The sequence below is a fragment of the Oncorhynchus clarkii genome, chromosome 26, assembly GCF_045791955.1.
Source record: "Oncorhynchus clarkii lewisi isolate Uvic-CL-2024 chromosome 26, UVic_Ocla_1.0, whole genome shotgun sequence".
In the NCBI taxonomy this organism is placed as follows: domain Eukaryota; kingdom Metazoa; phylum Chordata; class Actinopteri; order Salmoniformes; family Salmonidae; genus Oncorhynchus; species Oncorhynchus clarkii.
This window is the reverse complement of record NC_092172.1, coordinates 18,136,192-18,162,727: the sequence shown is the minus strand read 5'-3', so window position 1 is coordinate 18,162,727 and position 26,536 is coordinate 18,136,192. Positions and strand designations below refer to the sequence as shown.

The 26,536-nt window shown below is 42.6% G+C and overlaps 2 protein-coding genes across 5 annotated transcripts in view; both read left to right on the top strand.

The window, feature by feature from the left end:
* Positions 1-19,924, top strand: part of LOC139385242 (E3 ubiquitin-protein ligase Arkadia-like) — a 64,379-nt gene extending 44,455 nt beyond the window's left edge. Inside the window, exons 4-15 of one of the 4 annotated variants that reach the window (XM_071130390.1) lie at positions 5,697-5,854; positions 12,284-12,478; positions 12,610-12,962; positions 14,274-14,532; positions 15,128-15,488; positions 15,646-15,771; positions 15,983-16,100; positions 16,577-16,657; positions 16,856-16,951; positions 17,262-17,354; positions 17,859-17,962; positions 18,370-19,924. In XM_071130390.1, coding sequence (XP_070986491.1) covers positions 5,697-5,854; positions 12,284-12,478; positions 12,610-12,962; positions 14,274-14,532; positions 15,128-15,488; positions 15,646-15,771; positions 15,983-16,100; positions 16,577-16,657; positions 16,856-16,951; positions 17,262-17,354; positions 17,859-17,962; positions 18,370-18,490 — 2,065 coding nt within the window. In that variant the 3' untranslated portion in view covers positions 18,491-19,924. Of the gene's footprint in view, positions 1-5,696; positions 5,855-12,283; positions 12,479-12,609; positions 12,963-14,270; positions 14,533-15,127; positions 15,489-15,645; positions 15,772-15,982; positions 16,101-16,576; positions 16,658-16,855; positions 16,952-17,261; positions 17,355-17,858; positions 17,963-18,369 lie in introns of all 4 variants that reach the window. The other 3 variants (XM_071130389.1, XM_071130392.1, XM_071130391.1) reach the window with 3 other exon arrangements.
* Positions 19,925-23,792: 3,868 nt separating this feature from the next.
* LOC139385261 (G2/mitotic-specific cyclin-B2-like) lies at positions 23,793-26,335 on the top strand. Its single transcript, XM_071130427.1, has 8 exons — positions 23,793-23,920; positions 24,274-24,390; positions 24,765-25,010; positions 25,096-25,254; positions 25,326-25,562; positions 25,727-25,867; positions 26,014-26,124; positions 26,231-26,335. The coding sequence occupies exons 1-8, from the start codon at positions 23,897-23,899 to the stop codon at positions 26,327-26,329; spliced, it is 1,134 nt and encodes a 377-aa protein (XP_070986528.1). The 5' UTR covers positions 23,793-23,896; the 3' UTR covers positions 26,330-26,335.
* The last annotated feature ends 201 nt before the right edge of the window (positions 26,336-26,536 follow it).

The window sequence follows — 26,536 nt, the reverse complement described above, 5'->3', positions numbered from 1 at the left end:
GGAGTGTTCTGTCTAAACAGGCCCTTTGGGGCCAGAGAAGGTTCTAGAAGCCTCCTGTCTCTCTGGTATGACCAGTCATGTGGCATCACTTCCCATTATTTTCAGGATGAGAGGAGCCCCCTCCACATTCTACAAACACTAAAATAGGCAACTCCATATCTGCCCAGTTAGAGTCCTATGATATTGGCCTACAGTATCTATCGTATAATAGATTTAGTGCCTGCAAGGATTGTGATTAGAGGTCGACCGATTATGATTTTTCAATGCCGATACCGATTATTGGAGGACCAAAAAAAAGCTGATACCAATTAATCAGCTTTTTTTGTTTTTTTGTTTTTTTGTTTTTGGTAATAATAACTATTACAACAATACTGAATGAACACTTATTTTAACTTAATATAATACATCAATAAAATCAATTTAGCCTCAAATAAATAATGAAACATGTTCAATTTGGTTTAAATAATGCAAAAACAAAGTGTTGGAGAAGAAAGTAAAAGTGCAATATGTGCCATGTAAGAAAGCTAACGTTTCAGTTCCTTGCTCAGAACATGAGAACATATGAAAGCTGGTGGTTCCTTTTAACATGAGTCTTCAATATAAGAACTTTTAGATTGTAGTTATTATAGGAATTATAGGACTATTTCTCTCTATACCATTTGTATTTCATTAACCTTTGACTATTGGATGTTCTTATAAGCACTTTAGTATTGCCAGTGTAACAGTATAGCTTCCATCCCTCTCCTCGCCGCTACCTGGACTCGAACCAGGAACACATTGACAACAGCTACCCTCGAAGCAGCGTTACCCATGCAGAGCAAGGAAAACAACCACTCCAAGTCTCAGAGCGAGTTACGTTTGAAACGCTATTAGCGCGCTAACTAGCTAGCCATTTCACATCGGTTACACCAGCCTAATCTCGGGAGTTGATAAGCTTGAAGTCATAAACAGCGAAGAGCTGCTGGCGAAACCCACGAAAGTGCTGTTTGAATGAATGCTTACGAGCCTGCTGGTGTCTACCACCGCTCAGTCAGACTGCTCTATCAAATCATAGACTTAGTTATAACATAATAACACACAGAAATACGAGCCTTAGGTCATTAATATGGCCGGATCCGGAAACGATCATCTCGAAAACAAGACGTTTATTCTTTCAGTGAAATACGGAACCGTTCCGTATTTTATCTAACGGGTGGCATCCATAAGTCTAAATATTCCTGTTACATTGTACAACCTTCAATGTTATGTCATAGTTACGTAAAATTCTGGAAAATTAGGTGGCCCAAACTGTTGCATATACCCTGACTCTGCGTGCAATGAATGCAAGAGAAGTGACACAATTTCACCTGGTTAATATTGCCTGCTAACCTGGATTTCTTTTAGCTAAATATGCAGGTTTAAAAATATATACTTCTGTGTATTGATTTTAAGAAAGGCATTGATGTTTATGGTTAGGTACACATTGGAGCAAGGACAGTCCTTTTTTGTGAATACGCACCGCACCGCAAGATAAACGAGTAATATCATCAACCATGTGTAGTTAACTAGTGATTATGATTGAGTGATTGTTTTTTATAAGATAAGTTTAATGCTAGCTAGCAACTTACCTTGGCTTACTACATTCACGTAACAGGCAGGCTCCTCGTGGAGTGCAATGAGAGGCAGGTGGTTTGAGTGTTGGACAAGTTAACTGTAAGGTTGCAAGATTGAATCCCCAAGCTGACAAGGTAAAAATCTGTCGTTCTGCCCCTGAACAAGGCAGTTAACCCACTGTTCCTAGGCTGTCATTGAAAATAAGAATGTGTTCTTAACTGACTAGTTAAATAAAGATTAAATAAAGGTGTAAAAAAAAAATCGGTGTCCAAAAATACCGATTTCAAGTTTCATAACAATCGGAAATCGGCCCTAATTAATCGGCAATTCCGATTAATCGGTCAACCTCTAATTGTGATCATGTTGTTTTCAAGGGTAGGTTTTTAGATGAAGGATATTTGTTCTGTATGTAGGGCAGTGCAATGAAATGTTGAGTCGTGTCTGGCTGTTCCCAGAATGGGACCCTCTGTGTGAAACCTAAGGTCAGTTGGTGGGGCTCCCTCTCTCAGGCTCTGACCGTTGACGTGACTCATCTCCAGGCTCCCAGTTCTCTGTGTGAATGTGCTGTGTGCTGTGAGTGGAATGCGGGGAGTGGGGGAAAACCGGGGGAGTTTTCTAGGCAGGGGGAGGGGGTTAATAGCACCAAGTCTTCACATCTCAGGAAAATGCCGGACCTGTGTGTGTGTGTGTGTGTGTGTGTGTGTGTGTGTGTGTGTGTGTGTGTGTGTGTGTGTGTGTGTGTGTGAGAAGAGGAACCAGAGCAGGAACAAGAAGAGTAATAACATACTGTTGTTTAGTAGCGTGGATGAGCAGTTAAAGAACCGGGTTAGAGACCAGTTCAGGCTGCTGTGGAGTGGAATAGCAGGGGAGCAGGCAGAGTCTCTCTATAGCTCTGCATAGTGTATAGCATACCCAGAGAAGAGCTGCACTGGGGATCAGGCCACATGCCTCCGGTTGTTTTTAGCAGTGAAGCCAAGCCCCCCTTCCAGAGGCCAGCTCATCTGACCACTCTCTCTGGGCTCACCATCTCAGTGAGCCCATTCTTCAGGTCTGGAACCCCAATGGAGGATTTCACCCACTTGGCTTGACTGACTGGAGCTTCAGTGGCCCTGTTAATTTCTCCCATGTTCCATCTGTCCCACAGACACGCTATTAGCTTGCCCGTGATTGATTGTTCCCCGACGGTGCTCCTCTAGATTTATTCAGGCTGTGCAGTGTGACTTATTTTAAACGGTGTCCAGGAGTTGATAAGGCTAAACGTGCCTGGCCTTTTCAGAAATATTCAGGGGGGAAGAGATCAGTAAGGGGGGGGGGGGGGGGGATCAGTAAGGGGGGTGGGAGGAGCTCAGTAAGGGGGGGGGAGCTCAGTAAGGGGGGGGGAGCTCAGTAAGGGGGGGGAGAGATCAGTAAGGGCCCTCTAAGAAATAGAAAAGGGCTGTCTTTTTCAGAGAACTTGTAAATATTTGGAGTGTGATACAGATGGGTTTACATAAGCATTGCTCTCTCCCTCACCTCAGCCCTTGCTCTCCCTCCTCCCTCTCTGGCGCTCCCTCACTTGCTCTATCACTCTTCCTCCCACCCCCTCGCTCTCTTCCTTAATCTCCCTCCCTCCTCTCTCTTACTGTATCGCTCCCTCTCTCTCCCTGTAGATATCCCTCACTCCCTTATCTCTCTCTCCCCTTATCTCTCTCCCTCCCTCCTCTATCTTACTTCTCTCCCTCTCTCTTCATGCTAGGTTGACCATATTCTCCCTAGGTATTTCCGGGAAGTGAATGAGCAGAGTAGTTAGTTACGGGAGGGTGTGTGTGTGTGTTTTATTTCCACATCTCTGCCTGCACCTCCCAGAGCTGTCCTGGCTTGCAGGAGAATGCAGAGAAGGGCTGTTTCTGAAGGGGGAGGTGTAGCGAGGAGTACTGGATGTGGATGTTAAAGGGCAGCAGGATGAGCAATACCGGTTTTCCGCTGAAAGATCCTTTGTTTACTGTGCAGAGAGGATAATGGTTGGGATAGATGGTGTGAGTATGCATAAGTGCCATATTCAGTATCAGTGAAGGCTTTGGATTTTGGTGCAGAACATGCAGCTTGCGCTTCTGTCTTGCTGTTAATGTAGTACCAGGTGCTTCATATTGTTTGTTTCCACACACATTCTATTTAGTCCCTTAATTGTGTCGCCCTCCCCAGTACTATAGCCTTTATACACAGTCCATAGATCCTGTCCCTGCAGTTAGCCCCACATTACCCCACTGTCGAGCCCTCTCTAAGCCCTCAGGTATTTGGCAGATCTGCGTGGAGATGGCAAAACCCTGGTCCTGCCAAGCCCCCAGTTCCCACAGTGTTCATGTTTACTGTGTTCTGTTTTCCCCTCGCCTCCACCCCTCAGAGGCCACTGTGGTAAACAGGTATTTACAAAATAATCCCAGGTCTACGTTGTGGGTAATTAGGTGCTTGTCCCTGGTGGGCTAGCCTGTTCCCTGGGCCCCGAGGTGAGCTAGCCTGTTCCCTGGGCCCCGAGGTGAGCTAGCCTGCTCCCTGGGCCCCGAGGTGGGAGAGAGGAGGAGCAGGTGCCAATTACAGTGCAATCAAGCCACTCCTCCTGTACTGGCTCTCTGTGTGTACCACCTTCACTGCTCCACATGGTGTGTGTGTGAACTGCCCCATGGGACATGCCATGGAGGCTTTTCTTCCTCTATTCTGCATTGCCAACATCAGAAGTTGCTCTAATATGTTTTTGTTGCCTTCCGTTCTTTTTCGTTTGTTGTGAAGTGTGTCCATCTGACAGGAAATGGAATGGACTGCAGTATGAGCTAATGGGACCCCCCCCCCCCCCTACACACACACACACACACATCACAGCACCAATGCAGCCCACAGCAGTTAGGCATTTCTTCTGCTGAATTGTGTGAGTGGACACACTCTCTCACACGCCTGCTTATTAGAAGGACTTCTTAGGTGTGTGTGTGTGTGTGTGTGGCGTTGCTATTGTTGTGCACACACACACTGGTCTCACTGGAAAAGCAGCAGCCCACCATGCTTGTCTGTAATCTTATTGTTTTAATGATGCATCCTGTGGTTTAGAGGTTCCAGCAGCAGCCCTGTGTTGAGAGGAGCAAGAGTCTCTCTGCTCCTGGCTCTCCCCTTCCCTCAGCCTGGTCTTGGCCTTCAGGCCTGGTTCACTGCTCTCCCTCTCTTCCACAGCCTCATCTCTCCATGACAGGCTGCTTTACGGCAGGCACTCTATCCCCTAGGCTCCCCCCTCTCATCCTGCTTTACGGCACACTGACACTCTCTGGACTCCCACATCACACGAGAGAGCGGAAGGCAGGAGGAAAGAGTGAGGCAGTGAGATGGGGAGAGAGGAAGACTGCGAAAGGGAGAGGAAAGAGAGCACAGTCAATGATGCACAATGGTTGTGACTTGAGAAAATGTGTGTGGTAGCTGAGGCCAAATGAGGTAGAGGTGTTTCTGTGTGTTGGATGTTGAATTGTGTTTTCCACAGGGTTGTTTTGGAGTTTGTTAGTGGGTGGTGTGGAAGAAACTATGTGTGTAAAACAAACGTGATCTTTATATATGGTTCTCAAAGGTTTGCACAGCTGTGTGTGTCTCTCATGCGCACGGCTGTGTGTAGACTGTCTTTTTGAATTAGCTGCAGCACCAGCACTCATGTCAGCTGGCTCTTATTTACTTTCCAGCCAGGCGTTCCAGCAGCTCCCAAAGTGAGCCTGCCTCCAAATGACGACGTTTCAACTTTCCCTTTTACTACATAAATGACATCATAAAATGAACTGTTGTTCATATATTTATTTAAAGGACAATCAGGCTGGGAAAGCAAGAGATTTGCTTTGGGAGGACAAATGGGCTGAATTGCCTGGATTTTCTCACTTCTCCATGAAGTCTTATGGACTGGGTCCATCCACTGACCAGTGAGAGGGCTGTGTGATCAGCAATCTCATAGAATTGTTACAATACCGTAGCCCAGGGTCCAGATAACCTGGCATTATCAGTGTGGTCCCAATCAGTCTGAAAACTGAAGCCTTGTTTAATCTGGTTGTTTACCCCCCTCTCCTCTCCTTCCTCTCTAACTGGCTGTGTGTTTGTGTCCACAGGCCTCGCTCGGTGGGGGGCCACGGCAGGATGTACTGGGGCCCCAGCTGCTCCCAGAACCGACCCCAGGAGCCGCGCAGCCGCCACCGCCTCTCTACCGTCATCCAGCCTCTGCGCCAGAGCGCCGGGGAGGTGGTGGACCTCACAGTGGACGAGGATGGTGAGCATGAGGACGTGCCGACCCCCAATACCACTCTGAGATGAACTATATGATGTAACAGTCACATAGACGTCCTAGACTTAAGACTCAGGCCTCTGTTTTTCAAAGCTAGGCTCATTCGTCTTTCAACACAAAGGCGAGTTTAAGTAGTCCTCTTAAGGACAGTCATTTTTACATGAGCAACATACAAATGGTTGCACGTTTTCTCTGTGTGTGTGTGTGTGTGTGTGTGTGTCAGTGTCACACACACACACAGAGAAACAAGTTTACTCTTGAGGCAGAAAGAAAATAGATCTGGTGAATCTATGTGTAAAAATAATTTACGTTGGGGAACAGCTTTTTCATAGATGCTGCTTACGATAGCCGGACTGTCGCACAGCATGTGAATGTGGGCGTCCAATGCTTGGATTTAGATGAGTTTCATGCTTTCTTACATGATCCAGCTCGACACTGCGTAGGGGGTTGGGAAATATTACATGTCAAATGAAATACTCTCATTCACACTCTATTGTTTAATAGGATTAGCTAGCTTCTTCTACACATCTCTCCAAACCTGGGAGCGAGTGGGTGTCGTTAACTTGAAATAAGAATTGTCCTGTCATCACAATTCAATTTGAAATGTTCCCGTAAGCGAGCACTGTTTAAATAATGATTCATCTGTATCTTTTCATCAATTGGAGGGATATTAATAGCGACCGTACCCCTGAGAGTGTCTGCTCTTTCATTGGTTGGCTTTTACACATCAACCCAATGCATTTCTGATGCATGTCGTTTCATACTGTCAATCCTATCATGTTTGTAACATGATAAAATGTCACAGTTATGCCAGCCACTGGAGCAGTAGCCAGAAGCATGCTCTTCATTGTAAATGTGGAGGCATTAGGCACAATGAATGAAATACACCTGGCAGTATTAAAGCATATGTGGGTTAAGGGTTTCACTCTGGATTTAGGGGACATACAGCCGACTCCTGATGAGTATAGCCTACATTGAATTACAAAGTCCATTGAAGAGCTGTGTATTTAATCATCCCCAATTCATATACAGTTGAAGTTGAAAGTTTACATACACTTAGGTTGGAGTCATTAAAACTATTTTTTCAACCACTCCACAAATGTCTTTTTAACAAACTATAGTTTTGGCAAGTTGGTTAGGACATCAACTTTGTACATGACACAAGTCATTTTTCAACAATTGTTTACAGACAGATTATTTCACTGTATCACTATTCCAGTGGGTCAGAAGTTCACATACACTAAGTTGACTGTGCCTTTAAACAGCTTGGAAAATTCCAGAAAAGGATGTCATGGCTTTAGAAGCTTCTGATAGGCTAATTGACATCATTTGAGTAAATTTGAGGTGTACCTGTGGATGTATTTCAAGGCCTACCTTCAAGCTCAGCGCCTCTGTTTGACATCATGGGAAAATCAAAAGAAATCAGCCAAAACCTCAGAAAAAAAATTGTAGACCTACACAAGTCTGGTTCATCCTTGGGAGCAATTTCCAAACGCCTGAAGGTACCACGTTCATCTGTACAAACAATAGTACGCAAGTATAAACATCATGGGACCACGCAGCCGACATACCGATCAGGAAGGAAACGCGGTCTGTCTCGTAGAGATTAATGTACTTTGATGCTGAAAGTGCAAATCAATCCCAGAACAACAGCAAAGATTCTTGTGAAGATGCTGGAGGAAACAGGTACAAAAGTATCTATATCCACAGTAAAAACGAGTCCTATATCTATATCCACAGTAAAAACGAGTCCTATATCGACAACCTGAAAATCCGCTCGGCAAGGAAGAAGCCACTGCTCCAAAACCGCTATAAAAAAGCCAGACTACAGTTTGCAACTGCACATGGGAACAAAGATCGTACTTTTTGGAGAAATGTCCTCTGGTCTGATGAAACAAAAATAGAACTGTTTGGCCATAATAACCATCGTTATGTTTGGAGGAAAGAGGGGGAGGCTTGCAAGCCGAGGAACACCATCCCAACCATGAAGCACAGGGGTGGCATCATCATGTTGTGGGGGTGCTTTGCTGCAGCAGGGACTGGTGCACTTCACAAAATAGATGGCCTCATGAGGAAGGAAAATGATGTGCATATATTGAAGCAACATCTCAAGACATCAGTCAGGAAGTTAAAGCTTGGTCGCAAATGTGTCTTCCAAATGGACAACAACCCCAAGCATACTTCCAAAGTTGTGGCAAAATGGCTTAAGGACAACAAAGTCAAGGTATTGGAGTGGCCATCACAAAGCCCTGACCCCCATACCATAGTGAATTTGTGGGCAGAACTGAAAAAGGTGTGTAGGCAAGGAGGCCTACAAACCTGACTCGGTTACACCAGCTCTGTCAGGAGGAATGGGCCAAAATTCACCCAATTTATTGTGGAAGCTATTGGAAGGCTACCCAAAATGTTTGACCCAAGTTAAACAATTTAAAAGGCAATGCTACCAAATACTAATTGAGTGTATGTAAACTTCTGACACACTGGGAATGTGATGAAAGAAATTAAAGCTGAAATAAATCCTTCTCTCTACTATTGTTCTGACATTTCACATTCTTAAAATTAAGTGGTGATCTTAACTGACGTAAGAGAGGGAATTTGTACTTGGATTAAATGTCAGGAATTGTGAAAAACAGAGTTTAAATGTATTTGGCTAAGGTGTACATAAACTTCCGACTTCAACTGTACATACATTATTCTCACCAGATGTATAGGCTTACTCCAGTTCAGTTCATACATTTATGACAGCCCCAAGCCATTACATATACACCTTTTAAAAATGACCTGAAATCCCTCCTCTTTAGGAAGGTCCTCCATTAGATATAGCTGTGTTCCATGTCCCTTGTAGTGTCATCTGGGTTCTTTGTTTCAGTTTCTCTGTCTAGTTGTTTATTGTTTTATTTATTTCAATGAAAATCAAATTATACATTCAATTTATTGTTATTATATATCAGGTGTCGACTGACTGTTTTTGTAATGGCTTTACCATTCCAACATCCTGCATATCTCTGGCTAATGGCTATGTTTTCCCAGACCAGTTTGCCCTCTAACCTGAGGCATTAGCAAACCAGACCAAAGCATTAGTGTGACTTAAGTCCAATTTGGTGCATTCTCTTTATGGTCTCGCACTGTGTGACTGATAACAGAATAACAGAGCAGTGTGAGATATGAGCCTATTTGCATTTCTTTGGAGGAGGAGGAGAAATTAATTTGTGAGTATGAAAAGCAGATGGAGCGCACACTGTGGAATGCTAATGAGGTCTCTTCTCCCTGGCTGCCAAGCCACTGCAGCCAGTCTACACACCAGGGTTTCCGTTCACCGGTAATAGCCAGCTTTTGGCCGATTTGAAAAATAAATAAATAGAAAGCAGATAACATTTCCGTGTGTATAGTAGGCTTACACTGAGTGTCCAAAACATTAGCAACACCTTCTTAATATTCAGTTGCAACCTCGTTTGCCATCATAACAGCCTCAATTCGTCGGGGCATGGCCTCTACAAGGTGTCGAAAGCGTTCCACAATGATGCTGGCCCATGTTCACTCCAATGCTTCCCACAGTTGTCGAGTTGGCCGGATGTCTTTTGGGTGGTGGACCATTCTTGATACACACCGGAGACTGTTGATCGTGAAAAACCCACCAGCATTGCGGTTCTTGACACAAACCGCTGTGCCTGGCTCCTCCTACTATACCCCATTCAAAGCCTCTTAAATATTTTGTCTTGCCCATTCACCCTGTGAATCCAATCCTTGTCTCAAGGCTTAAAAATTATTCTTTAACCTGTCTCCTCCCCTTCATCTACACTGATTTTGAAGTGGATGTAACAAGTGACATCATAGTTTTCACCTGGATTCACCTGGCCAGTCTTTCATGGAAGGAGCATGTTTTGTTCACTCTGTGTATATTCGTTATGGAGGCATATCTTATTTATCACATGCCTACAGCATACAGATACTGAGCCTTTGAGTGGAAAATGTGTCAGAGCGCGAGAGCTGCTGCTACAGCATCTTAAACAGCAGACGCAAAGGCAACGGAAGTCACACACCACTTTGCAATTAGCTAGAGGTGGTATGCATATTGAAAATATATACTTAATTGTTTGAAACCTGAACATTTTAATACATACAGTGCCTTGCAAAAGTATTCATCCCCCTAGGGTTTTTCCTATTTTGTTGCATTACAACCTGTAAATTAAATAATTTTTATTTGGATTGGTGATGTGAAATGAAAAAAATAACTTGTTGCAAAAAATGTATAAAAGGAGAAGTGGTGCATGCATATGTATTCCCCCCCTTTGCTATGAAGCCCCTAAATAAGATCTGGTGCAACCAATTACCTTCAGAAGTCACATAATTAGATTTCACACAGGTGGACTTTATTTAACTAAGTGTCACATGATCGGTGATCTCAGTATATTTACACCTGTTCTGAAAGGCCCCAGAGTCAGCAACACCACTAAGCAAGGGGCACCACCAAACAAGCGGCACCATAAAGAGTAATGAGCTCTCCAAACAGGTCAGGGACAAAGTTGTGGAGAAGTACAGATCAAGGTTGGGTTATAAAAAAGTATATCAGAAATTGAACATCGGAGTATCTGTCCATAGGACCACTTTAAGCTGTACGCTCCACAGAGCTGGGCTTTACGGAAGAGTGGCAAGAAAAAAGCCATTGCTTAAAGAAAATGAATACGCAAATATGTTACATGTTCGCCAAAAAGCATGTGGGAGACTCCCCAAACATATGGAAGAAGGTACTCTGGTCAGATGAGACTAAAATATAGCTTTTTGGCCATCAAGGACAGCGCTATGTCTGGCGCAAACCCCGAGTATACTATTCCCACAGTGAAGCATGGTGGTGGCAGCATCATGCCGGGGGGGGGGGTGTTTTTCATCGTCAGGGACTGTGAAACTGGTCAGAATTGAAGGAATGATGGATGGCGCTAAATACAGGGAAATTCTTGAGGGAAACCTGTTTCAGTCTTCCAGAGATTTGAGACTGGGACAGAGGTTTACCTTCCAGCAGGACAATGACCCTAAGTATACTGCTAAAGTAACAGTTGAGTGGTTTAAGGGGAAACATTTAAATGTCTTGTAATGGCCTAGTCAAAGCCCAGACCTCAATCCAACTGAGAATCTGTGGTATGAATTAAAGATTGCTGTACACCAGCAGAACCCATCCAACTTGAAGGAGCTGGAGCAGTTTTGCCTTGAAGAATGGGCAAAAATCCCAGTGGCTAGATGTGCCAAGCTTATAGAGACATACCCCAAGAGTCTTGCAGCTGTAGTTGCTGCAAACGGTGTCTCTACAAAGTATTGACTTTAGGGGGGTGAATAGTTATGCACCCTCAAGTTTTTTTCTTTTTTTCTTGTTTGTTTCACAATAAAAAATATTTTACATCTTCAAAGTGGTAGGCATGTTGTGTAAATCAATTGATACAAACCCCCCCCCCCCCCCCCCCAAAAAAAATCAATTTTAATTCCAGGTTGTAAGGCAACAGAATAGCAAAAATGCAATGGGGGGTGAATACTTTTGCAAGCCATTGTATGAGGCATGTCTTAATTTGCTTCAAAGTGGCCTATCCAAAATCAGACCAAATCCGTGAAGGCAATCATTTGATATAAACGTTCTTTCATTGTCCGGTAGCCGAAGGCACAATCCTAGTCATATTAGCAAACCATGCAGGTTGTTGCATATTAGATCTCCCCCCTTTCTAAATTTCTGCAATCACGTGCCCTTTTAACAAGTGTTTTCCCGCTAATTGGGTTATGGAACAAAAATGTGATCGTAGCTTACTGCCTTGTGCGCTTTGCTGCGCAAATAATAGTTTATCAACATTTTAAGCTAAACGTGCTAATCTGTTGCATCGGACTCATTGCTTTGTAACGTTTGTTTTATGTAGCCAAGGCATACTGGTTGTATGAATTTGGGATCTATCGTTCCTCAATTGTCCCAGAGTTTTTGGAATAGGCTATTTCTTTCTCGACAAGCTGACCAATAGAATAGGTCAATGTTCTACTATGGGGGATAGTAAATTGACATAGGCTGGTGAGTTTGCTGTTCTTACTTGTCTTGTTAGCTGAGGAAAATGAAATGTGGACAGTTATTCTAACTTCTTTAAAGTGCACATCAGAGTTTTGGTAAGAAGGACTGCACATCATTGCGTCCTTGACTTGCATGTTTAGTTTTTATGAATTACCATAATATACATGTGATTTCTGTCACTCTGAGCACTTAGGGTGGATGCCCTAATAGGTTATGCACCCAATGCGTATGGGTCCGGTAAATTAAAATGCTGCCGGTCGAATGCCCGGCGCCACATTTTCCTGACGGAAACCCTGCTTCACATACACAGATATGTGTGCTACATAATACATTCCCACCTATTTACTCTGTTTACTTGTCTGTCTTCCCTACCTCAGATCTCTCTGTCGTGCCATCCACCTCTGACAGCATTCACCCTCAGACTGTCAGCTCCTCGTCTTCATCCTCCTCTCATCATACCTCTACCTCAGAGCCCCACGATGCTCCGGGCCCCTCCCCCAACTGCCCTAGTCAAGGCCCAGCCCCAGACAGCACGCTGGCACAGGGGCCAAGGGGTACCGCAGGCACAGAGGGTAAGTCAGACCATAGACTCTCCAGAAAGCCATGATGTCAACCTTGTGTGCCTTTATAAGTTTATTAATCTTCCCTGTGGGTCATCTATGAATAATGAGGGAAGCTTAAAGGTGTTTTCCATCTCTATCAGATGAGAGCAGAAGAGGATCGTCTGGCGTGGCAGGAGAGAGTGGGGGCGCGGCCATGCCCAGGTTACCCTCCTGCTGCCCGCAGCACTCCCCCTGCGGAGGGCCCTCCCCTGGTCACATGACCCTGGGCCATTCCAGCTGCCTGCAGGCCCAGCCCTCCCAGCAGCCGGGCTCCCAGCAGCACAGCCACGCCCACCACTTCCACCACCACCATCACCACATGCCTCAGCACCAACCTCCACCCACTCTGCCCTTTCCTGAGCCCAGCTGCCCCCTAGAGAGGCCCACTGCCCTGCCTGCACCATGCAGAGGGGGAGGGATCAGCAGTAGCAGCTCCACCCAATACCACGACCAGGTAGGCCTGAGCATCAACACCCTGTTATGTTTTTTACATTGTAGCATTGTTGGAGGTTTGGCTGTTACTTCTGCTTCCTGTTTTGGTTTCCCCAACTTTAATATATCGACCAGAGAATTTATGCATTTCTTATAGCAGTAACATTTTATAAATATAGTCCATATTAAAAATGTTGATTTCTTAAATCTTGAAAGTATTTTCTTTTTTGCCCCAAATCTATAAAAGTAGGCAAAATGAATCGAATTTGAGGAGATAAAAGGCTGCCTTTTCCCCCCACAATAGCTGGAGATAAATTAGAAATAATTTATAGTTTTAGTAAACTATGTAAGCCATGTTCTCCTTGGCAGATGGCACCATCGCATTCAAATGTATCTTTGACCAAGTCTTTGTGTATCTAAACAAAAGGCTCCGTCAATATCTGCACTAGTCAATGAATCAGATTCAAGGTGATTTAAAAAAACAGAATAGGAACTGAAACAGACAAATAACTGGTATCTTAACAAAAACGTTACAAAGGATCTAGCTGGCAGCCTCCCTTGAAGCCAGATTCACCGCGGAATAGTTACAATTCTGCTAATTGTTAGGAGCTGCTGGATTGTTTACCATCAAAGTGGAGCAGTGTGTGGTTAAAGTGTAATGAGTTGGGTTGGGGTTGAGAGGGCTGTGTCTGCAGGTCAGGTTAGGGGCTCCCTCCATAGACCTCCGTCTCTCTGTCTTGATACTCTCTGATTCCTACATAATTCATGCAGGGCTGGGGCAAGTATTCAAAACTGGGCCGTCAGGTCTCTACCATGAAAAGGAGGAAGTAGTTTCATGGGTGAGGCAAAATGCTGTGCCCTTTGATGGGCTTGGCCTACATGTAGGTACCGCCCTCAGCTACAGCTCAGAGAAAGGAGACATACTGCCTGCATAAGGTGAATAAGTCATGTTTTATGCATCAGTCTAAATATGATTATTTATTCGAATAATTCAACGAGGGATGGCTGCTACTATGATTTGAAACTCCATCACTTAGATTGAATTTTCTCAGACGGTTTACTGCAGTCTAAACTGTGAAGCCCATTGTCTTGTACTTGTATCTTGTACTTTGTGCTGGCTGAACCATGAAGCCCTGTGGTTTTAGTTTAGTGTTTTACCAGTTAGTTATATATTCTGTCACTACAGAGATCAAAGTCAAGACAGTAGCACCATAACATCATCGTCTGGTTCTACTCTCTCCATACCTCCCCTCCCTGTATCTCTCACCCCTATTCTTTCCTTTTCATTCCCCTCCTCTCCAACCCCCCCGTCTCTCTCTCCCCTCCCAAGCAGACTCTGCCGGTCGACCTGAGCAACAGTGGCTTGCGGAGCGGCGGGGGCAGCGGGGCCGGTAGTTTCCATGGCACCTCAGCCTTTGACCCGTGCTGCCCAGGCTCCACGTCGCGGCCCGCTGCCTACAACTCCCATAATGCAACGGGACCAGGGCCCAGCCAGCCCAGCACAGTGGTGGACTCCTTCAGCTCAGCCATGGTGGCCCAGCCTCAGCCACAGCCACAGCTATCCACCTGCAGGCACTTCATGCACCCCTCCTGTGAGTACACTACATCTGCACCAAAAGGGAAATGGCCTTTTATTTTGGGAGGTGATATTATTTTATGGTGTCTTTTGTTTAAGTGTTGATTTGATAGGAAAATTAAATGCTGCAGTAGTAACTATAGTGTATTATTCCCATGCAGAACCTGCATACTACTGTACTAAAAACGTTAGCCTTTAGTATTTATACAGTAACTATTACCACCAGACCTTGAAAGATTATGCCGACAACAGCACTCTTGAAACCCAGTGCTAATAGTAATTAAGAGAAACACCTGATGTTTAATGTGCTAAGTGCTGCGGGTGTGCTACCAAACAGGCCTTGTTAATTGCTGGTTCTCCTCAGAATAGCTCTGTGTGGAATGAGAAGGAGTGTAGCGGGGCTCCAGTAGGGAGGGAGGGGCTGGGTCTGTCCGGGGTCTCAGGTGGGAGACCTGCTCAGCACAGGGAACAGCCAGGCAGCATGTTTCAGTGAGGAGAGTCATAACTGATGATGATCATTAGGAAGGGGACTTAAAGGCGGTAAGGTAAGGTGTTACTAACTACTTCTCAACTTTCTCCCACCATTCTCACTCTGTCTCTCTGACACCCAGACGCTCCCCTGGCACGCTCCCTGCACCACCAGCCCTCTAACACCTGCCCCCATTCCCATGGTAACCCTCCTCCCCCTCCTCAGCCCACTCCACAGGGTGACTACGTCATCCCCCACCCCGTCCATCCCTTCCACACGCCCCTGCCTTCTCACCCCCCTGGCCACGCTGTGCCCCCACCCCCCCCTGCCCCTCTGCCCGCCCACCACCTCACAGGCTCCAGTGCACCCCAACACCTGCCCGCAGAGCACCAGGCCCTGCAGCACCACATGCCCGCGCTGGGGACCTCTGTGCAGAGGCTGCACCAGCACGAGATGCTACAGAGGATGGAGGTTCAGAGACGCAGGATGATGCAACACCCCACGTGAGTGTAGCCTCTGGCCCCGGTCCAACCCGTCTGATGGCAGCAACACAACTGCTAGCACAGACAGTAGCTTCCAATTGTCTGATTACAGGGACAATATTATGGTATTTTCCATCTCATGTTTCTGATACACCTCTCTTTCTTCCCCTTTCTCCAGACGAGCACATGAGCGCCCCCCTCCACACCCCCACAGAATGCACCCCAACTACGGCCATGGCCACCACATCCACGTGCCCCAGACCATGTCGTCCCACCCACGCCAATCTGAGCAGAGGACTGCATGGTTAGTACCATTTAGAGCAGTGGAGGGCCAGTGCCTTGCGTGTAGGGCCGAGAGTCTTTTTTTTTTTTAAATACCAATGTACGTGTGGCCTGCTGTGCGCAAAGGATATTGTCAGTCATGCATGCCCTCATCTTCACTGGTAAAATGGCCCCTGTGATGTCAATGTCTATGAGTTGATGAGGACTGTTGTTGGTCTGGTTTTCTTCTGTAGGGAGCTGGGTATCGAGGCTGGAGTGACTGTGGCGCCATATCCTTCAGGACACCTGCACCCTCACCTGCCCCACTACCACCCTCCCCCAAGACTGCACCACTTCCCCATCCCCTTCATGGTGAGTGCACGACTGGCACCCTCACTCTAAGCACACGTGCCTACGTTAGAATACATGAGAAGTATGGCTTAGATGAATGATGCTAGCCCTCTATTTATAACATCTGTTATTTCAAGGATGGTTTGTTGGGCCACATGAATAATGCATTGGCAATTAATGGTGGCCCGTAAGGCATTTCAAGTGCATATTCAACATAACCAGCAGCCTGAAATCAATGGATGCCCCTTTGAAAAGATGTTAAAATTTAATGCACAATGTCAGAAGATATGAAATTGTGAGGCTTCTGTGGTTATTAAAAATGCAGTTTTTGGCAATGCTAACCGGACTTCATACCCAAGTCAAGCAGTGTCAGCAGACTTAGTTGATAATGCTATATATCCCTATATGTGCTTCATGAACTGTAGCCTATAGAAACAAATGACTGCACTCCATTGAAGTGAACATATTTCCATGGAATTGTTTTGCCTCCCTCACAGCACACTGGCATGTCTGAAGTAACCTACCCGCACATTCGCTACATCTCATCCAGAATGACTGGATTTGGACGAACTTATGAGGTAACACTCAATTAGTGAAGATATAGTAACTAGGGCCTGGAGTTTTTCCTGCACATGTCAAGAGGTGAGGAAACTCTCCTGGCCCTGGTAATTAGTTATGAAGGAGCTGAGAGGGTGTTATGGCTGTGGCTTATGAGCTGTGTGGAACTGAGTTGACACAGTCTCATGTTGGGTTGTTTTCCTGCCCTATTTCCTCAGGATCTGCTGCATTTAGAGGAGAGATTGGGGACTGTGAACCGAGGGGCCTCTCAGGGAACCATAGAGAGGTGCACTTACCCACACAAGTACAAAAAGGTGAGAGCACTCCTATAAAAGTGTGTGTCTGTGTGTGTGTTTCAGAACATATCCTGTTTAATGTAGTTTGCTGTGATGCATTTTGTGCATGTCTGCACAAGATTTTATTCTGGGACAGAGTGCACACTCACAGTGGTTATTTTGTGCTCCTTTCAAAATATGAATGTATTGCTATCGTTAAGTCTGTAGAAACTAGAAGGTGTCCCTTTCAACCAACGTTGCAGCCTTAGAAAACATTGTAGGGAAAGATTCCATCTAGTTTTCCAAATGCATTTAAATAAGTAACCTAATAACCTGCTGCCCAATACAGAAGGTGTTGGAGACTGAGCGAGACATTGACGAACAGTTAACCCCTGAAGCATGGGCAACTATTGGGAAAAATATGCACGCAACCTCAGACTCGGTGAGAAAAAAATGAACAAATTCAATTTGGAAACATGTCTCTGCTCATTTATAGTTGTTAATGGTAGTAGGTTTGGGGGCAAGGGGATTCGGCAGTAGAAACATTTGATAGATTTTTTTTTAAATATATATTTATTTAAATATTTTTTTTTAATCCACATTACCTTGTTCCATAGGGATGACATGACATGTTTTGTAGCCAGGACAAAATGACCATTCTCTCTGTCCTCATAGGGATATGTGTTCACCCTCATAATGCTTGTACTGTATACAGTAAGCCCTCTATCAGTCATAAAGGATAGTTTATTCGCAAGTTGGTCTGTACCTGTAATGTTTACAGCCTGTGAACCCTGAATACATTTATTGTGTTTGACGGTAACCCTCATAGAATGGTCTCAGCCTTCTCTGTTTGTAATGCGTCTTTATAATGTGAATACAAGTTGTCTTTGTGGAAACAGTGATGCTGTGTATCTATAATGGTGTTTTCCAATGTTTCCATTAACAGAGAAAGCTGCATGGTAAGCAAGAAGAAGATGAGGGGGCGGACGAAGACACAGAGGAGAAATGCACCATCTGTCTGTCAATACTGGAGGAAGGGGAGGACGTCAGGTACCGTTATACTGTAGTGTGTGTGTTTTAATGCGGGGCTGTTTTTGTGTGAGAACAAACACTCCTTTTCCCACATTTTCTCTTGATATGCCGTGGAGATTTTCTCAACACCCAAAAGTATAGTAATCAGCAGAAAAGCCAATCCTTTGAGTGTCTGAAAATGACTGGTCTCAGAGGACATTTCTGGAGCTCAACATATGTGCTCATGTGATCAAGCGAGTTTAAGAGTTTCTGCCCTCTGTTGGTATAATGTAAGAACTGTAATGTATGAATGATAATTTTCCATCTTTCAGCAAACCAAATTAAACAATTTATTCATTGTCATTTCCTTCCAACTTTACAGGATTTTTTCATTATGAAGATGAAATTCAAAGTCTATGTCTAACAATATATTCTCTCTTCCACAGACGCCTACCTTGTATGCATCTCTTCCATCAACTGTGTGTGGACCAATGGCTCCTCACCAATAAGAAGTGCCCCATCTGCAGAGTGGACATCGAGGCGCAGTTGTCTGCCGTTGAGAGTTGATGCTGTTTTTCTAACAACTCTTTGTTGGAATTTTCTTTATTTGTTGTTTTGTTTTGAATTTTTCTTCAGTACTGCAGTCAACCAAAGAGGGCATGAATTACCTGCGCAGATCCACTATGAGAAAATAAAAAACTTCAGGCTAAAGAAGTGTTGAGCCTAGAGTGCCAGCTATCACACAGTACAATACTGCTCGAATTGACATCTCCATTAAGGATTTAAAATGTTATTGTATTTATAAAGCTTTTATGTAGCTTTTGATTGTTTCCTCGTGTCATATTTTTTTTTTTTTGTTTTTTTTTTTGCATGGCTCCTCGCAATGCATTTCTTTGCACATATATTGTGGGCTTCTCACGGCCTAACAACTTGCAGGTGAGTATAGCTGCTCTAGTAAAGAAGCATTTCTATATACCTAATGCCTTGCTTTACTGGAGTAGAACGTTAACCTCCATTTAAAAACATTGCAGGACTCATTTTACCGATCATTGTATTGATTAGTTCATGTTTAGACAATGTGGTTTGCTAGTGGAAGATGTTTTATTTCTAAGAAGGTAAATCAAGACATTCCTTAATTAGGAAAATATCATGTTAAACTGATCAGCTGCTGTATTCATGTTCACCCAGTATTTTTAGAGTGGGAATAAACTCAAACTTCACCTCACCTCCCAGAAAATGCACAAGCGTGTCTTACACCTCCCCTGCACCGCCTTGATTTGACTAAACACCATTCACACGTCATCTAATGTATTTTAGAGAAAAAGAAAATGAATGTCACATTTGTTCTTGACTGTTCTTTTTCAATGGAATGATTGTTGAGGTCTGCTGAGGATACAGTCTGTGTTCTGTTTGGATTTCTCCCTCAGACAGGCCCCAGATGGAAAACTGGGTTCTATAAGGGGATCTCAGGCCCACAGATGCAACCAGTTTCACATGAGCCTACAACCTGGGGATATCTGTTGTTTGGAAACTGGGAATGGCGTTGGTTTATCCTTGCTTTTCGTTTATCCTCCGTTTCTTTTTTTTCAGAGGGAAATACGCAGCACTCAGCTCAGAATAATAAATAAGTAGCTGAATATTCTTATGTCCCAGATCATTGTTCTTACCCACACTTTCTCTCTCTCTCTCTCGCTCTGTAGCTGTGCAGCAGCAATCTCTCTTTGCTGCCATTGAAAAGATAACACTAATATTATTCTCGACTTGCTAACTTGCATATACTTGCACAGGAGAGAACAGACAGGAGTGTTGTAAAGAGAGTGCGCTGAGGCCATGTATTTCCACTCTGATTGCTGAGTTTTGGAAAAAAAAAAATTTGAATGGAGTGTTGGAATGCAGTACTTATGGCAGGTATCCATGCATTCATAGACTTAATGGCACCAGGATGATATTCCATGGGATTTATATTAGTTTTAAAATAATATTAATAAAGTTAGAACTCTTTCCTGTGTCTGTTTATTTGTGCCTTACCATTATCATATGCATGTTTGTCCATATTTCACAACTGCACATTCAAAGGGATCTACTACTGACAAAAATGTTAACACTTGGTATTCACACCCCTAGACTTTTTCCAAATGTGTTATAGCTTGAATTTAAAATGTATTACATTTAGATTTGCTTGTCATTGGTCTCCACACAATACCCCATAATGTTATGTTAAAGTGGAATGAATAAAGTTTTACTTTTTTTTTTTTTTTTTACGAATGAATTAAAAATGAAAAGCTGAAGTGTCTTGAGTCAATAAGTATTCAACCATTTTGTTATGGAAAGCCTAAATTTCAGGAGTAAAAATATGCTTAAGTGACATAAGTTGCATGGACTCTGTGTGCAATTCTAGTGTTAATGTGATTTTTGAATGACTACCTCATCTCTGTACTCCACACATAAAATTATCTGTAAGGTCCCTTAATTGAGAGTGAATTTCAACCACAAAGATCAGGGAGGTTGACCGAGTGAAAAGAAGTCTGTACAGAATAAAAATTTTCCAAAACATGCATCCTGTTTGCAACAAGGTACTAAATTAATACTGCAAAAGATGTGACAAAGTAATGAACTACTTGTCCTGAATACAAAGTGTTATGTTTGGGGCAAATCCAATACAACACATTACTGAATACCACTCTCCATATTTTCAAGAATAGTGGTGGCTGCATCATGTTAAGGGTATGCTTGTAATCATTAAGGACTGGGGGGGGGGGGGGGGTTCAGGATAAAAATAAAAAATGGAATGGAGCTAAGCACAGGCAAAATCCTACAGGAAAATGGTTGTCTAGCAATGGTCAACAACGAATTTGACAGAGCTTGAAGAATTTAGAAAAAAATAATGTGCAAATATTGAACAATCCAGTTGTGCAAAGCTTTTAAAGACTTACCAGAAATACTCTGTAATTGCTGCCTTAAAGGCTGCCAAAGGTGATTGTAACATGTATTGATAGATATTTATGTATTTTGTTTACAGTAAACTAGCAAAAAATTATAAAAACGTTTTCAGATGGGTGAGAGAAAAACATATTTAATCCATTTGGAAATCAGGCTGTAACACAAAATGTTGAATAAGTCAAGCGGTATGAATACTTTCTGAAGGTACTGTGGATGCAATATAGCAGTACTAAAAATGCCTATTCAACTCCCCCCCCCCCCCCCCCCCCCCATGTGCCATGACAGTAAAGTGCATATAAACTGTTTATAATCAGTTTATAATCCTCATCAAGTAAAGATTAACTGAAGTATCCATCCATGTATCCAAAGAGCCTGCAGCAAGAATATAAATATATATTTTATGCATTGTAAGTAGATTCCCCTTACTTATTACTACTCATCAATCAGGGAAGACCATGTGTAGTGTTTCTTAATTAGAGTAGCCAAGATTAGCATTTTGGTCAATTCATAGAATGTTATTTTGGCCAATTCATAGAATGTTATTTTGGCCAAGTGGATTTATCAGCAATATTGAGATGTGGCCTCTGCTGAGCAATAAATCCATGCTGCAGACATTTTTTTTGTTTCCTTTATTTAACTAGGCAAGGCAGTTAAGAACAAATTCTTATTTACAATGACGGCCTAGGAACAGTGGGTTACTGCCTTGTTCAGGGGCAGAAGACAGAATTTTACCTTGTCAGCTTGGGGGATTCGATCTGCAACCTTTCGGTTCCTGACCCAACGCTCTAGGATACCTGGGGCCTAAGGTTGTGCAAATGGTAAAAAAAGAGAGAAATGGAGAGAAAAGAGAAAATAGTTGCATTAATGTTTGCAACGTTGCAAACATTAATGCAACCATTTTCTCTCTTTTCTTCAAATGGCATTGCTTTTTGTAATTTAAAAGGAAAGTGTCGTTTTTGGATGAGTTGTGTCAATTTCTCTTTGATTGGGTCGTTACTAGCTAGCTACCCCAGCCACAAAGTCATAAAACCCGCCTATTTCTACAATTGATCTTCTTAAAATGTCATTTGAAACATAACCTTAACTTTAAACACACTGCTAACCGTATGCCTAAACCTAACCATTTGTATTCATGAATTTTGACTGTATAGCCAATTGTGAACTTGTAGCTGTGGTAACTAGTGGAAACCCTTTTATAGGGGTGATCGTTGTCTAATCGGGTGGGGGTTCTTATCATAGATGTTTTATTTTTTTTAATTCATAATACAGATCAACAACTTACATTGCTACATCACACAAAACAGAACGCAGGTACTAACAATAAAATACTAAAACATACAAAAAAAATCAGTGAAATAATAAAAAAAAAAAATACAATTCTAGTGCAATTGTAATCACTCTGAAAAAATATAATTATGATTCAGGAAATGTTATTCTTGTTGTTCACTAGGGATAATGTTTTAATAAGATAGTTCAATTCAATCAAAAATATTTTTGTTCTTATCATAGATTTTATTTTGTATTTTTTTCCTTTTTATTTTATTTTTTAAGATTATTTTTTTTAATCTACTTACATTGCTACATCAAACATGTCTAACAAAACAAAACACAGGTATTTTAACATGAAAATACTCAAACATACAAAACATATCAATAAAATAATACAAAAAATAAACAATTTTAGTGCAATTGTATTCACTCTGAAAAAATCTTATTATAATGATTCAGGACGATGTTATTATTGTTGTTATTCACTAGGGTTAATGTTTTAATAAAATAGTTGAATTCAATCAGAAAAATGTGTAGTTTTGGTTTAGAATTTAGGAATTTTTGTTTGTGTATAAAGTATTTGGCAACAAGAATAAAAAATAATCATTTCAGTGGTCGTGTTATCATTGCAATAGTAACATATATCTTTCATGTCAAAAACATAGGCAGTGTTCATAATAGTAAATAAGTATTTGGCAAGGTTTTTCCAAAATTCTGACACAAATTTACATTCAAAGAACAAGTGAGACAGATTCTCACCTTCTTTTTCACAGAAAACGCAGATATCATCAATAGCCACAAATTTGGATATCATATGGATATATTTTATGTAAAATTTTGAAGTGCACTTCCTTAACTTTGTTTGATATACAGTATTTGTAAGGCCTTAACCATGCATTTTTCCAGACAATATCTGGAATAAGCATGTGTTGGATTTTGTTGACATAACATAACACTTTCAAGATAAACTGGTTGAAAAGATGTTTGATCAATACTGATTCAATATGGTATTTCATTCCAAATAATGTTTTTAGTAAGTTGGGAGGTCTTCAATTTTTACTGAAATGTAATTATATTCCTGATAGATTACCTGCTAAATTGGCTAGGTTTCACCAACAAGCTTTAATGGCCTGGAAAATATGTTTCCTGCACAATTTTTCCCCACATAAAGCTCCTTTGGGGAATAATTCAGACATAACTATAAGGAATAAGTCATTGTTCTACACCAGCTGGCATGAGAGGAATATTGACTTTGTTCTTGATATTTTCGACAACAAGGGTAATATTCTCACATATGAACAATTTATAACATTGAAAGAGTTTCCAATACCTTTCAGATAGTTTATTTCTGTGATCAAAGCCGTTCCCAGTGGTCTAACTACACGAATGAAAACTCATCTTAGTTTTGGGAATGATCACAAGGTTTATCCATTACTCAGATTGGAAGGCGTGGGCTTACTTGAGAGATCTTGTTGTAATAAATATATAAGACAAATTCTTCATTCACAAAACCAATTTACACCGAGAGGAACGTTTTTCTGGTTCTTTATCATAGATATCCATTCTGATTGTGACTGTGCGACGTCATTCGTGATTCCTCTTTGGCAACCAATGAAAGAGATGCATTCTATGATGCGGAATCCAATTAGAATCAACAGAGCGGTATTTGAATGACTGTGGAATGGTTCTTTGACACTTCTCACTTGGGCTTTTTGCCGATTATAGCTGGCTATCTAGCTGCCTTGGTTTTAACCAAGCGTGACGATGTCATTAGAAGTTGGTTCTGCGGTAACTTTTTACAATCTGGACTAGCTAATGTGTTTTTGTGTGCATGTTACTCACAGCTAACGTTACTGGCGATATGTAGTTAGCTAGACAATTTGCTATCTAGTAGGTAACGTTAAGCAACTAGGAAATAAATGCTGGAAAACGAGCGTATGCTTTGCCTAAAATAAAGTTACGTAACCGGGAAAAACATTTAGCTAGGTAAGCTAAGGTTACCTAGTGTAATTGCGCATGGCTAAATAATGTGTCATTAGCTGACGACGTTAGCCTTCGCTTGCTAACTAACATGACAAAACTGCAGACTTTTAATTAGATATGTTTTATGTTCACTTTTTTTGGGGGGGGGTCTTCAACAGTTAAGGAACGCAGACAACCCAACACTAATGGGAAAAGCAAACGTAGCTGGAGCAGGAAGGTCTGTGCTTGGAGAGCTGTCCAACTTTCCCAATGCTTGCAAAGCGGTGCCGTTCAAGGTATGTTGTCTTACCCGGCGTTGTTTGGTCCATTGTCTGATTTCACTAGTTACTCTTTTGCACACTAGTATTTCTACTTGCACATCTATCACTCCAGTGTTAATTTGCTGAACAGTAATTACTTCGCTACTATGGCCTATTTATTGCCTTCTCTCCTTGAGCTATTTGCACACACAGTATATAGACTTTTTCTATTGTGTTGACTGTACGTTTGTTTATTCCATGTGTAACTCTGTTTTGTCACACTGCTTTGCTTTATCTTGGCCAGGTCACAGTTGTAAATGAGAACTTGTTCTGAACTGGCCTATCTGGTTACATAAAGGTGACATTTTTTTTTTTAAGTTCTCAAACATGCTTCTCTATACTCTCTACAGAAGACCGTTCCTGCCAAGGCCTCAACCAAACAATCTATGAACCAACAAGACCAGCCAGCAGCTGTTTGGCCTAAAGTTCCTCAGCCTGAAGTGTATGCTAACGTGTCCATGAAGGAAGAGGAATTGTGCCAGGCGTTCTCAGAAGCTCTGCTTGCTGTAGAAGACATTGATGAAGGGGATTCAGACCTGCCACAACTGTGCTCTGAATATATAAAGGATATCTATGGATATCTGCAGCGCCTTGAGGTAACTTGTTTTCTCTAGGCAACATGGTGATGACTCGTTAAATATTTGGACTGGTCTCTAAGACAATCTTGAAATGTCTCAACAGACCCAGCAGTCTGTTCGGGCCAAGTACATGAGTGGCTATGAGATCAATGGACGCATGCGTGCTCTCCTGATTGACTGGCTGATTCAGGTGCACTCCAGGTTCCAGCTATTGCAGGAGACTCTCTATCTGACGGTGGCCATCCTGGATCGCTTTCTTCAGGTAAGCCTTGTAAAAAATAAAATGGCGTATCCGTGTGTCATTTTTTTTTTTTTACCCCCTCTACTATCTAGGTGCAAACTATTGGCCGCAAGAAGCTCCAGCTGGTTGGTGTGACTGCCATGTTGTTGGCATCCAAGTATGAAGAGATGTATTCCCCGGAGATAGGTGATTTTGTTTACATCACAGACAATGCATTCACCAAGGCCCATATTCGGGAGATGGAGCAGCTGATTCTGCGAAGTCTGAACTTTGAGCTTGGACGGCCTCTACCCCTGCACTTCCTCAGGAGAGCCTCCAAGGCTGGCAATGTAGGCTACTCAATGACATGCATGTTTTCATACAATTTTCTTTATGGGTGTGGTTACTCAAATCGCCCCATCAACATTAACTCCAACTATTTGTTAGAGGTGGAAAAGCCAACCACTGACGGGTTACCAGAAGGTTACAGTAATACCAGTCGTTGTCTTTTCAGGCTGACGTTGAGAAGCACACATTAGCCAAGTACCTCATGGAACTGACCCTCCTTGACTATGACATGGTGCACTACCATCCTTCTGAGATTGCTGCTGCTGCCTTGTGCCTCTCCCAGCTGCTGCTTGATGAGCTCAACTGGGTAAGGTTCTGTTTTGTGGCAATTATTGGGATGGTCCACTCAGTGTATCAGAAATAAATTACAGAATTCAACCTGGTTTGTCTGACTGATTTGGTGCTAGCAACAGATATGGTCTGTTTTTACTATTGTGTCCACTCCCTGTGCAGACTCCAACACAGGAGCACTACTCTACCTATAATGAGAACCACCTCAAGCCAATCATGGAGCACATTGCCAAAAACATAGTTTCTGTCAATGAAGGGCGAACAAAGCTTCAGGTAAGTGGTCCTCTGATGGCTTGACGTTGTGATCTAATCTTGTACAATTTGGGTAAATTGATACATGTCACCTCTTGGAAAAAACCATTGAGTAATTGTGTTCCAGGCTGTCAAGAACAAGTATTCAAGCAGCCGACTTATGAGGATCAGCCTCATCCCTCAGCTGAAGTCTACCTTTGTAAATTACATGGCTCTGCTCCCATAACCTAAACCCTAATGTCATGACGTGAATGCCGACTAAGTCTGCTGCACTTTATTTTTAAGAAAATCCATTGTGAGATGGCCTTTTGGACTGCTGCTTTTAAGTACATGTAAATATTTAACTTTTTACAAATAAACCTGGTTTTGAACCCTTTTAAATATAATCTAGATGTGTTATGGTTTTAAACATCGATGTGTAGCAATGAAGTTT

Excerpts from the sequence above, each read along its gene's own strand:
- LOC139385261 (XM_071130427.1), top strand. The coding sequence starts at position 23,897 with ATGTCATTAGAAGTTGGTTCTGCG. Across the intron at positions 25,563-25,726 it reads GAGCCTCCAAGGCTGGCAAT|GCTGACGTTGAGAAGCACAC; the intron begins GTAGGCTACTCA and ends TTGTCTTTTCAG. Across the intron at positions 25,868-26,013 it reads TGCTTGATGAGCTCAACTGG|ACTCCAACACAGGAGCACTA; the intron begins GTAAGGTTCTGT and ends CTCCCTGTGCAG.